Raw genomic sequence first — 13,169 nt, 5'->3', positions numbered from 1 at the left:
ATTTGTCCAAATTTCATGAATTTTTTTGGGTACCCAAATGAAATAGGAAGTGGCTAATTTTTTTAGGGAATAAACATATGTTATCCTAAAATAGAAATATGTAAAAAAAATCTTCATTATTTTGTAAATTACATTTATATCAGGGGCCATATCTAAAGGTAATTTTTTGAGTACTTAGAAATTTCGTAAAAAAAATACATATATTTAATATATAATATGATATTTATGCAGGTAAAAATATACCAAAATATCACAAATTCTATAGGGAACAAGAATATATATAGATAGGGCAACTTACGCTTCGGATATGTCCACAAAATGGCCGCCAACCACACTGACTCAGACTCCCTAATCTGCCACTTGAAATGTAGGAAGGGTATGTCAATTTCAAGGTGTTATTTACTAATCTAATTATTATTGGATATGCATAAAAATTGTATGGTGGGTTGCTGGATAATTGTCGATTATTTTACGACTATAAAATTAAAATTCTGACCCCAAAAATTTTTTTTGAAGGGAAATAAAATCGAAAAAAAAAACAAAAATGTGAAACAATATAATATTTTAGCTAAAAAAATTTGATGACATTCAATCAAAAAAGAAGTAAACAAAATTTTCCGACAAATAAACATCTAGAGGAATCATTACTCTGTGATAGTTCCTTAGTACGTAGTAATTTTGAAAGAAATGGAAAAAAAACGAAAAAATGGCAATCACCGGAAAATCGAACACATACCTATATATACGCCATATCTGGCTAAAAAAAAGATAGGCATGGGTAGCCAGATCATCTAGAAACACTTTCCAACACTATAAAAATATAAGTTTTGCGACACTACTTGCCAATTCCTTACGGTAACATGACTAAGCAAAAAAATGCAAAACAAATAAAAAGGGGCACTCGCGGAAAAATGGCTAACATTCTAATATACGGCATTTCAGAAAAAAAAAATTCAGCCACGTGCTAGGCAAACCATCAAGGCACATTTTCCGACAAATAAACATCTAAATGAATCATTACTCTGTGATAGTTCCTTAGTACGTAGTAATTTTGAAAGAAATGGGAAAAAATGAAAAAATGGCAATCACAGGAAAATCGAACACATACCTATATATACGCCATATCTGGCTAAAAAAAAAGATAGGCATGGGTAGCCAGATCATCTAGAAACACTTTCCAACACTATAAAATTATAAGTTTTGCGACACTACTTGCCAATTCCTTACGGTAACATGACTAAGCAAAAAAATGCAAAACAAATAAAAAGGGGCACTCGCGGAAAAATGGCCATTCTAATATACGGCATTTCAGAAAAAAAAAATTTCAGCCACGTGCTAGGCAAACCATCAAGGCACATTTTACGACAAATAAACATATAAATGAATCATTACTCTGTGATAGTTCCTTAGTACGTAGTAATTTTGAAAGAAATGGGAAAAACCGAAAAAATGGCAATCACAGGAAAATCGAACACATACTTATATATACGCCATATCTGGCTAAAAAAAAATAGGCATGGGTAGCCAGATCATCTAGAAATACTTTCCAACACTATAAAAATATAAGTTTTGCGACACTACTTGCCAATTCCCTACGGTAACATGACTAAGCAAAAAAATGCAAAACAAATAAAAAGGGGCACTCGCGGAAAAATGCCCAACATTCTAATATACGGCATCTCAGATAAAAAAAAAGACATGCACGTGTTAGCCCAACCATCAAGGCACACTTTCTAACACATAAACATGAAAAAAAAAATCAATAATATACGGTAATTCCTTACTACGTAAATATTTTTACAAATATTGAAAAAAAAACAGAAATTGGCAACCGCAGTTAAATACCCAATATACCAATAACTACGTCGTATCTGACAAAAACAAAGTCACGCATGGGTAGCCAGATCATCTAGACACACTTTCCAACACTAAAAAAACAATAGTTTTACGACACTATTTGGCAATATCTTACGGAAAAATGACTTGGCAAAAAAATGAAAAAGGGGCACTCGCGGTAAAATGCCCAACATTCTAATATACGGCATCTCAGATAAAAAAAAAAGACATGCACGTGTTAGACCAACCATCAAGGCACACTTTCCAACACATAAACATGAAAAAAAAATGAATAATATACGGCAATTCCTTACTACGTAAAAATTTTTACAAATATTGAAAAAAAACAGAAATTGGCAACCGCAGTTAAATAACCAATATACCAATAACTACGTCGTATCTGACAAAAACAAAGTCACGCATGGGTAGCCAGATCATCTAGACACACTTTCCAACACTAAACAAGCAAAAGTTTTACGACACTATTTGGCAATATATTACGGAAAAATGACTTGGCAAAAAAATGAAAAAAAATGAAAAAGGGGCACTCGCGGTAAAATGGTCCTCGTGGTGATGAACGACATTTTAACTAAAAAAAAAAATCATGCACATGGTAGCCAAATAATCCACCAAGACTTTCCACAACTGATAACCTATACAAGTTGCACCATTCTACGACAATTTCATAATACGTAATAACTTTGATAATTATGCAAATTACCTTAGAAGGGTAAACTCGGTCGCGCTCGACCCCGACGCGTCTCAGAAATCGGGGAAGGAGTACAGCTACAGCAATGCACATCTGGACACTACTAGAGCGTGTAGGGGAGACACCTCCTGCAGGTCGATCACCCACAAATTCAGTCACGGGGGTGAGTCACGTGAGAAAAACCTCTTTTTTTTTGACGCTCGGGGTCGCGTACGACCCATCGTACCTATCCAGGGTTAAGAGGAAAATGGACAAAGTCGACCAGCGTCCTACTATGACACCACAAGCTCCTGGTTGTAGCCATTGGAGCAGTCCGGAGCGTTTTCCTTCTTCCGAAGAGAGCTCTCCTGCCAAACGTCCTTCAAGGACGTCGGTTTCTGTCAAGAAACATCCAGCTCTTACAATTGCTGGTCAGTTGTCTGAACTGGGCATGACCTCGGTTCATGCTCCTCCTCCACCGTCAGACTGGTTATCACTCTCTGGACGCTCTGAACGTTCTTTGAGCGGCATGGATAACGAACTCGAGATAGACGTGACGTCTCCTGTATCACAACGAGTTGACCCAAATTTTAATATGCTACAAGAGATGCAACAGAGACTCTCTTCGTTCATACAAACGTATCAATATACTTACAATAAGAGAGTAGCATGCCTGGATCCTGAACGTCAGGAAGCTTCTCTTCTGGATACCATGCGGCGTAAGGCTATTAGTCGTGAGGTTCTTGGCGACGAACGCCTTTACATCTCTCCCGTTAAATGTCGTGAGACTGTTCCTCATAAGGAAAGCAGACATGATCTTGACCCCGAACGTCAAGCAACTATAAGTGATGCCAGACGGGACATTGAGCGTCAAGCGGCCAGATGTGACGTCGAGCATTCAACAGAGCGGAGCGTCCTGCAGAATGTGATCTCGAGCGTCCAGTAAAACGTGATGTAGAGCGTCCAGCTAGACGTGACGTCGAGCGTCCTACAGAGCGAGGCGCCGAGCGTACTACTAAGCGTGACGTTGAGCGTCCTGCAGGACGTGATCTCGAGCGTCCAGCAAAACGTGACGTCGAGCATCCAGCAAGACGTGACGTCGAACGTCCAGCGAGACGTGATGTCGAGCGTCCTTCAGGACGCGACGTCGAGCGGCAAGCAGCCAGACGTGACGTCGAGCGTCAAGCGGTACGCGGCGTCGAGCGTCAAACAGGATGCAACGTCGAGCGTCAAGCAGGACGCGACGTCGAGCATCTTACAGAGCGTGACATCGAGCGTAGATCTACTCTACGTGATGTCGGAAGTCAAGAAGTGAGGCATGACATTGAACATGAGAGCCTCGGACTTCTTGATGACACTAATCTAATTGGATGTCGAGATCAAGAACGCTTTAGTTCCGATCGCTTTGATCGCGAGCATTTTACCGAGCATCAAGCGTTAGATCAACAAGATGACAGACGCAATGATCTGGGGTCTCTTGATGCCAGAAGTCAGGACCTTAATGAAACGTATCCTGATAAGCACAACGTCGCTACTTTCGTTAGGGCCTTTTCAGAGGAAGACATCGATGATCATCTTTCCCCTGTTGAATTGTTTGAGGAGTTATCAGAAGGAGAAGATTCTAAGTCTTTTCATCCTTCAGTAGATCTTAGGAAACTCATGAAAGTTTTTAATGACGAGTTTCCAGATTCTTTTGTGCCCGTTGCTCCACGTTCGCCACCCTCGCTTGGGAAGGCATCGAAGAAGTCTCTCTTTACCAAGATGGTTCTGTCACGGTCATCAAAGAGAGCTCTAAGGATGATGGGAGACTGGATGGAGTCTAAGAAGGACCAAGGAAAGGCAGGTTTTGCTTTTCCTCCGACTAGACTGGCACCGAGATCTAGTATCTGGTACGAGACGGGAGAAGTTCTCGGCTTGGGAGTTCCTGCCTCTGCCCAAGGAGATTTCTCAAGCCTAGTAGATGCTCCCCGTCGGTCGGCCTTGAGGAAGACCAAGATTCTCTGGTCTACTTCAGAATTGGATCATCTTCTCAAAGGCGTCTTTAGAGCTTTCGAGGTATTTAATTTCCTCGACTGGACTCTGGGAGCCTTGGGGAAGAAGGTTTCTGCCCTTAAAGATGGTGACACTACTAGTCTAATCCACATCATGTCCTGTATGGATAAAGCGTTACGAGACTGTTCTAATGAGTTGGCAGCACTTTTCTCAGCAGGGATTCTTAAGAAAAGAGCTCAGATGTGTTCGTTTCTGTTTCTTGGGGTTACTCCATTTCAGAAATTGGAATTGCTATATGCACCTCTGTCTTCCTCTCTGTTTCCACAAGAATTGATTAGAGAGATTTCAGCCGCATTGACCCAGAAGGCCACTCAAGATTTGGTTTTAAAAACGGCAAGAAAGGTTTTACCATCCTCCTTCTCTAGCCGCAAGCCAAAGGAAGAAACGCCATTCCCTAAATTTTCTCAGCCCTTTCGAGGGAAGACTTCCAGCAGGGGTAGCTCCAAGCCCGATGGAAGGAGAGCAAAGAGGAGAGGATTCAGAACAGGGCGAAGCAGAGTCTGACTGCTTTCGCCTTCAGGCAGTAGGAGCCAGACTTCACAACTTCTGGCGAGCTTGGGAGAGGAGAGGAGCAGACCTTTGGTCAGTACAACTTCTGAAGGAGAGTTACAAAATCCCTTTTATAGGGAAACCTCCTTTAGCTTTAGCTCCAGTAGATCTCTCTCCCAGATACAGAGAGGAGTCAAAAAGGCAGGCTTCACAACTCCAAGTGTCTCTCTTGTTGGAGAAGGGGGCCATAGAGAAGGTGCGGGACTTACGGTCACCAGGCTTATACAACCGATTGTTCCTGGTTCCCAAGAACTCAGGGGGATGGCGTCCAGTCCTGGACGTAAGTGCACTCAACACGTTTGTCCAGAAGACGAAGTTCTCTATGGAAACATCAAAGTCAGTCCTTGCAGCAGTAAGAAAGGGCGACTGGATGGTCTCATTAGACCTCCAGGACGCTTACTTTTACATCCCCATTCATCCGAGCTTCAAGCATTATCTGAAGTTCGTTTTCAGGGAGGAAGTGTTTCAGTTTCGAGCCCTGTGTTTCGGTCTCAGCACCGCCCCTCAAATTTTTACGAAACTAATGCTCAATGTAGCAAGAATTCTGCACTCCAGAGGCATCAGAGCCTTCCTGTATCTAGACGATTGGCTTCACAGAGCTCATACCTACGATCGCTGCCTGAAGGATCTTCAGATAACTTTGAGACTAACAGAAGAATTGGGTCTTCTTATCAACAGGAACAAATCTCTTCTGACACCATCACAAGAGATACTTTATTTGGGGATGGTGATTCAGAGTCAAGTTTTTCTGGCTTTTCCGTCTCCCTTAAGGACGGAGCAAGCCATCTTGAAACTGCAATCTTTTCTACAGAAGCAGAAGTGTTCTGCGAGGAAGTGGATGAGTCTGTTCGGATCCCTCTTCTCGTTGGAACAGTTTGTTTCCCTAGGAAGGTTGAATCTTCGTCCTCTCCAATTCCACCTCAATCTTCATTGGAACAAGGAGAAAGATTTAGAGACGATGTGCATTCCCATTACAGAATCCATAAGAAGTTACCTTCAGTGATGGAACGATCCGGACAAGTTTCAAGAAGGTCACCCCTTAGAACAGAAGAACCCAGACCTTGTGTTGTGTTCCGATGCCTCGGACTCGGGGTGGGGAGCAACACTGGCCAAGTTGGAAGTTTCGGGGTTGTGGACAGAGGATCAGAAGAGCTTCCACATCAACCAATAGGAACTGTTAGCAGTCCTGTTGGCCCTCGGAAGTTTTGAAGGGTCAATTTTGAAAAAAGTGGTGCAGGTCAATGCCGACAACACCACAGCATTGGCTTACATTGCCAAGCAAGGCGGAACCCACTCGATGTCCCTTTACGCGACTGCAAGGAATCTTCTCATCTGGGCAAAGGAAAGGAATGTAATCCTTGTAACAAGGTTTATTCAGGGGGAGAAGAATGTGATGGCAGACAGCCTCAGCAGGAGAGGTCAAGTTCTATCCACAGAATGGACACTCCATCAAGAAGTCTGCAAGAACCTGTGGCGACTTTGGGGTCGTCCTTGCATAGACCTATTTGCGACCTCGAAGACAAAGAGGCTAGAGACTTATTGCTCCCCAGTGCCAGATCTCAAAGCAGTCCACATAGATGCTTTCCTGTTAGACTGGTCCAATCTGGACGTGTGCGCTTTTCCACCGTTCAAAGTCCTTTACAAAGTAATACAAAAGTTTGTGTTACACGAAGGGACCAGAATGACTCTAGTGGCCCCCTTTTGGCCCTCGAGGGAATGGTTCACAGAGGTACTGGAATGGATGGTGGACACTCCAAGAAACTTTCCATTAAGAGTAGATTTACTCAGACAACCCCACTGGGAAAGGTATCATCAGTCTCCAAAATCTTGATCTAACTGCCTTCAGACTATCGAAAAACTCACAAGAGCTAGAGGTTTTTCGAAGGAGGCAGCTAGGGCTATTGCAAGAGCAAGAAGGACTTCGACCATCAGGGTTTATCAATCCAAGTGGGAGGTTTTTAGAGAATGGTGCAGAGTCAACTCTGTTTCCTCATCCAGTACCTCTATAGCTCACATTGCAGACTTCCTGTTATACCTTCGAAGGAAGCGCAATTTTTCATCCTCTACCATCAAGGGATACAGGAGTGTGTTAACGACTGTATTCAGACACAGAAACTTGGACCTTTCGAATGATAAAGATCTACAGGAACTTCTCAAATCGTTTGAAACTTCAAAGCAACAGCACCTGGATTCACCAGCTTGGAATCCAGATATAATCCTGAAGTTCCTTATGAGTGACAGGTTTGAGCCCTTGCATTCGACTTCCTTTAAGGACCTCACGATGAAGACTATTTTTGGTTAGTCTAGCAACAGCTAAAAGAGTCAGTGAAATCCATCCTCCTGTGGCAACTGAAGTCCAGGTAGAATCAGGCTTTCGATTTCCCGGACACTCTAATCCTCTTGGAACCAGAGAAACGGACAGACCTCAAGTGGTGGGTGGCAGACGAGGCTCTGTGAAAGGTCATAGATCTTCTCATCCTCCCCCCATGGGTGGGGGGGGGTTCCACATGCTGTACCACACGACCTCAGGCCTTTGGTCAGAGTCCGAAAGATACCTCTACATAAATCTCTTAGAGATGAAGGCTGTCTTTCTGGCATTTTAACAGTTCCATGAGTTCCTGGCGGGCCACTCGGTGACAGTGATGAGCGACAACACCACAGTAGTGGCTTACATCAACAAGCTAGGAGGTACTTTTTTGCAGCCGTATCCCATCTAGCAGTAGAGATACTGAGATGGGCAAAGGTTGATGCAATACCACTATCAGCCCACTTCATTACAGGCTAAAGGAATGTGCTCGCCGACAATCTGAGCAGAGCATCTCAGATAGTGAGTACCGAGTGGTCTTTGGATCATCTAGTTGCCAACAAAGTCCTGACTTTGTGGGGTTCTCCGACTGTGGACCTCTTCGCAACTGCCCTGAACTTCAGGCTCCTACTGTACTGCTTCCCAGTCCGAGACCCCAAAAGCTCTCTGGCAAGATGCATTCCAACAATGGTGGGACAACATTGACGTTTATGCCTTACTCCCGTTCTGTCTGATGAGAAGGGTACTCAACAAGGCCAGAACATCGGTCAACCTCTCAATGACCCTCATAGCTCTGCTATGGCATCATGCGGAATGGTTCCTGGACCTTCTGCAGCTCCTGATGGAGCCTCCAAAAGAACTCCCTCCACGACGCGATCTACCCAGACAACCACACATCAACATCTACCACAAAGCCATAGCTTCGCTTCGACTTCACGCCTTGAGATTATCCAGCATCTCCTCACTCAGAGAGGATTGTTGCAACAAGATGTGAAAAGGGATTCTGGATACCTGCGGAAGTCATCAGCAGCAGTTCACCAGGCAAAGTGGAATGTCTTCTGTGGTTGGTGTCGTGGAAGGGTTATCTCTCCACTCTGCCTCTATTCCAGCAATAGTGGAGTTCTTCGTGTATTTGTGTGAAGAAATGCGCCTTTCAGTTTCAGCAGTAAAAGGCTATCAATCAGCCTTGAACCTTACTGTCAAACTGAATGGAATGGACATTTCCTTATCGCTAGAACTTATCTTACGCATACGGAGTTATGAACTTACCTGTCCTCAGTCAGAAGTGAGACCTCCCCAATGGAACGTGGTTCGAGTTCTCCGGTCTTTAAAGAGACCTCCCTATGAACCATTACGCCAGGCAACAGATTGCCACCTGACCTTTTCTGCATGGATTTGCAGGGTCATAGATCATGCTCTGAATCCAGATCCTCCTCTATCACGTCGTCCCAGAGCCCACAATGTCAGGGGCTTAGCTACGTCCTTGGGCTTCAAGAGAAACTATGCTGTGACGCAGGTTCTAGAAGCTAGGGTTTGGAAATGCCAAACAACTTTCACAGCCCATTACCTGCAAGGCAGGCCCCACAGGAGGCTCGATACATTTTCTATCGGCCCTGTAGTGGCTGCACATCAGCTGGTATTTTTCCGGTATTTTTACATCAAGTACCTTAAGCTCCTTATTGAACAAGTAGCAGAAGGTTCAGGGCACTGTTACCCAGTTATAGTCTTTGTGAATGAAAAGGTATGACTGGGTCTTATTCTTTTCTTCATTGTCCCCTCCCTTAGGGAAAGCAGCAGCCTGGGTTCTCTGCACAATCTGACCTCAACCACTGCAGGTGAACTGTGCTCCCTTGAGTACCTAAGATTGTGTTAATACTGTTGTGACCCCATACCCTGGCGAGGTGGTATTGGGATAGTTTTGGTTAACTCGGTTATTTCCTACAAAAAGACTTGGAATAACTTTTACCATGACAGTCACACAGTTTATCTCAACACGCAGCTAGTGTAAGCCGCACACCTTGTGAAACAAGGTTTAGCGAGGTGTTGGTGGCTCCCTTATATTTGGTACCAACCTACTCAAGAAAAGAAGCCCCCCCCCCTCCCCCGGGTAAAGCGAAAAAACCAAATTGGCAATGACGTCCACCCTCCTAATGGGTGAGTCACCCCTAATAAATAGCGTAGGTTTTGTATTCCAGTTACGGAACAAATGAAAAATTCGGAGATAATTTGTATTTTTCCTAACGATACAAATCTTTATCTATTTATACAAACTTATCTGCTGACCATGTCCCCCTTGAAGTCTTACCTTCTCGCTAACTAGCGGGATGGGTCGCTAACTCTCGCTAAATTTTAATGGTTCGTCCTTTCAGCTTCGTCGAAAGTAATACAGTACATACATATACCAAGGCACTTCCCCCAATTTTGGGGGGTAGCCGACATCAACAAATGAAACAAAAACAAAAAGGGGACCTCTACTCTCTACGTTCCTCCCAGCCTAACAAGGGACTCAACTGAGTACAGCTGGTACTGCTAAGGCGCCACAGCCCGCCCTCCCCCGTTATCCACCACAGATGAAGCTTCATAATGCTGAATCCCCTACTGCTGCTACCTTCGCTGTCATCTAAGGCATCGGAGGAAGCAGCAGGGCCTACCGGAACTGCGTCACAATCGCTCGCCATTCATTCCTATTTCTAGCACGCTCTCTTGCCTCTCTCACATCTATCCTCCTATCACCCAGAGCTTCCTTCACTCCATCCATACAGTACCCCTAATAAATAGCTAAAGGTTTGTATCGTTACGAAAAATGCAAATTATCTCCAAATTTGTCATTGTATAAACTGTGAACTTTAACAATAGTTCTTGCTTATCTAAATAATTTTATTTAAAATCATAAGAACCAAAGATCTCCAGTGGAGTGCCGGCATCAATATTTTCTCACATACATACTATTCACACATTCCTTGCAGTTAGATGTGCTATCATTCAAGAACTTAGTCAATTGTCTCTAACTAGCAGTGATAATATGAACTCCTAAGTGCAGTTATTGTATGACATTTATACTGTTAAGTTTTGAAGTTGTTAAAAAAAGCAAAAACAAAAAACAAGTTGAATACTATTACTGTACAGTACTGTTAAACATGTCTTGTGTTTTTTTTTAATTAATTTTCTCTCAATTCAACAGTTCTGTTTCTCAACATGAAGAGAAAGCATTGCAGGCAATGAAGAGAAAGTATCTAGGAGAAGAGGAGAGTGATCAACCACAACCCAAGAAGAAAAAAAATAAGAAAAAGCGACATCTGCCTCGTAAGAAAGTCCGTCAAGATCAGGTTGAAGAAAGAAATAACGAAGTAAAAACTGGCAGAAGAAGACATAGAAAAAAAAGGCAAAGCAATCTCATTAAGAATTTCCTCCAAGCATCAACCAGTTGATTGCTGATTCATTGTCCCTAATTCTTTACAAATTTATCTAAATCATAACATGGAATACTTCTTTAAATTTATTATACACAGCAAGTTATCAATATGGAATTTGTACATCATTTCAACTTGATTGTAGAATATCAAAATCAATAACAACTCATAGATTTTGGTATTTTTGTAACCGTATACATATATTTAAAATGCATACTTGAATTGTTTTATACCTTGGACCAGATGGAAACAAGAAATGAAAATGGGAAAAAAGTGGAGCTTGATTCCAAATAAGCAATATGCTATCTTTGAAAAGGTTATAGATGATTGGAATTGAGTAATATGACAACTGTATAAAGAGGAAAGACTTTTAACTCAACAGCCATCCCAGAAAAGTAGCCCCTTGTTTTAGATTGAGGCATTAAAGAGAAAATGCCTCTGTAGAGTATAATTTTCTGTAAACAGACTGGTTGTCTGGCAAAGCTTCTATTTCTTCTAAGTGTTTAATTAGTTGTTCAAGAATTACATATTCTAGAACTTTTGAAATTAAGGATATCTGAGGGAGTTATCATAGATAACCTAAATTTATATCATTATTAGCATATTCACTAATTACCTACCCTAGCTCTGAATGTCAGTCTTGGGTTATTGGAGATCAAATACAGTCACTCAGCACTCAAAGCATATTGACCAATGTAAGATCCTTTATTCTATTTTTTAAAGCTTAACCCTTTCCCAGTGATGAGGATTTTTCTTGCTCTTCTGTTGATAGTGTATAATACTGGGAAAAAAATATCCTGGAATCCCAATGCACATCTCGACACTAAAGCCAAGCTTCTCCAAGGTAAGATATTGCCTTTTTACTTTACTTTACCTAATTTAACAACTTCTTATGTGGTCCTGTACAACTGGGGAACCCTACTCTCTACAGGACCTTCACATTCATTTCATCGTATACTGTACATTACAAGGCATTTAGCATTTCACACCGCATATTGCTAACTTACTGTGTCCTCATATTCGAAGCACTTGAAGAACAAGAAAGTCTTCAGTTTTCTCTTGAAACCCTTAATATCTTCAGTCTTTTAGACGTCTAGTGGGAGCCTATCGTACAGTCTCGTGGTCGTATATTTAAAGGCTCTTGAGCCCACGATACACATATATCTAGGTTCCAATAATTTGAAACAATCTGTAACTATTCTTGTGTCAACACAATTTGTTGGCTGCACAATATGTAGCAATTCTCTTAGATATTTAGGACATCCGGTTCTGATAACTTGATCCGTTATTGTACATATTTTAAGCTCAATACTTTGCTTTGATAGACTGCCATGTGAATAAATTAGTGTATGAGTGATCATTTTTTGGAGTGGGACACCTTTTATCAGTCTTGCTCCTCAATTTATTATGTTTTTTTTATTCTTTAAGTTGCACTTTTGGTAAGTTGTAGTAAATGTAGTTGTAGTGGCCAATGTAGTAACGTCCTTGACTGGTGAATGCCAGACTGAGGTTCGACTCTTGCTCAGACTCGTTAGTTTCTTTGGTCGCTACAACTTCACCATCCTTGTGAGCTAATGATGAGGTGTTTGGGGGAGTATATAGATTTATTTGCTGAGTCATCAGCAGCCATTGCCTGACCCTCCTTGGTCTTAGTTTGGGTGGAGAGGGGGCTTGGATGCTGATCATGTGTATATATTGTCAGCCTTTAGGGCAATGTCACTGTCTCTTGCCTCTGCCATTCATGAATAGCCTTTAAACCTTTAAGTATTAAATCCTGGTAATAACACAGTTTATGACAAGTTTCTTTTAGAGAAAGTTCATCCAGGTACTTCTTTATAAAAGCAATTTTTCTAAGATGATAGCCAGCAGTTTTTGGGTTCAGCCATGTCGTCCTGATGGAAGGTTCCTTTAGGCAGCTTTCTAAGGGATACTGTATTTAGCTACAATGATACTCCCAAAGAACTGACCATAGGTCTCCAGAATTCTAACTCCTGGCGCTAGTATCCTAGTATCCTTTAAGAAATTTCTTAAGGATATCTCATAATATCAGGGGACGTATTTCTTGAAACAACACATGGCAATCTTCACCCCGAATAGAGTTTTTGCTCTGAGGGGGAAGAGTGGCGAAAATGAAGGGGAGCCTTCCCGTACTACTACAGCGCCAAATATGGCGACCCATTCCTTTGTTAGTAGCGAATTAAGCACAGTGTATCTCCCGCTTGCTCTGGGTGTTGTGTTACTAATATTTGGGGTTTATCAGGCATTCTCCAGCATCTTCAGCCTCTGGAAAGTTGAGTATTTAATCTTTCCCATGTATAATTTTTAGCTC

The 13,169-nt window shown here is 42.2% G+C and overlaps 1 protein-coding gene across 2 annotated transcripts in view; it reads left to right on the top strand.

Moving 5' to 3' along the window:
• LOC137641511 (rRNA-processing protein UTP23 homolog) overlaps positions 1–11,062 on the top strand; it is a 172,182-nt gene extending 161,120 nt beyond the window's left edge. For both annotated transcript variants that reach the window (XM_068374131.1, XM_068374130.1), the window contains one exon: positions 10,612–11,062. In XM_068374131.1, the coding sequence (XP_068230232.1) occupies positions 10,612–10,858 (247 nt within the window). In that variant the 3' untranslated portion in view covers positions 10,859–11,062. The remainder of the gene's footprint in view (positions 1–10,611) is intronic.
• Positions 11,063–13,169: the final 2,107 nt, after the last annotated feature.

The sequence above is a fragment of the Palaemon carinicauda genome, chromosome 5 (assembly GCF_036898095.1).
Source record: "Palaemon carinicauda isolate YSFRI2023 chromosome 5, ASM3689809v2, whole genome shotgun sequence".
NCBI lineage: Eukaryota > Metazoa > Arthropoda > Malacostraca > Decapoda > Palaemonidae > Palaemon > Palaemon carinicauda.
Note: the sequence above shows the minus strand (reverse complement) of the source record. Positions and strands in the feature narration are given on the sequence as shown.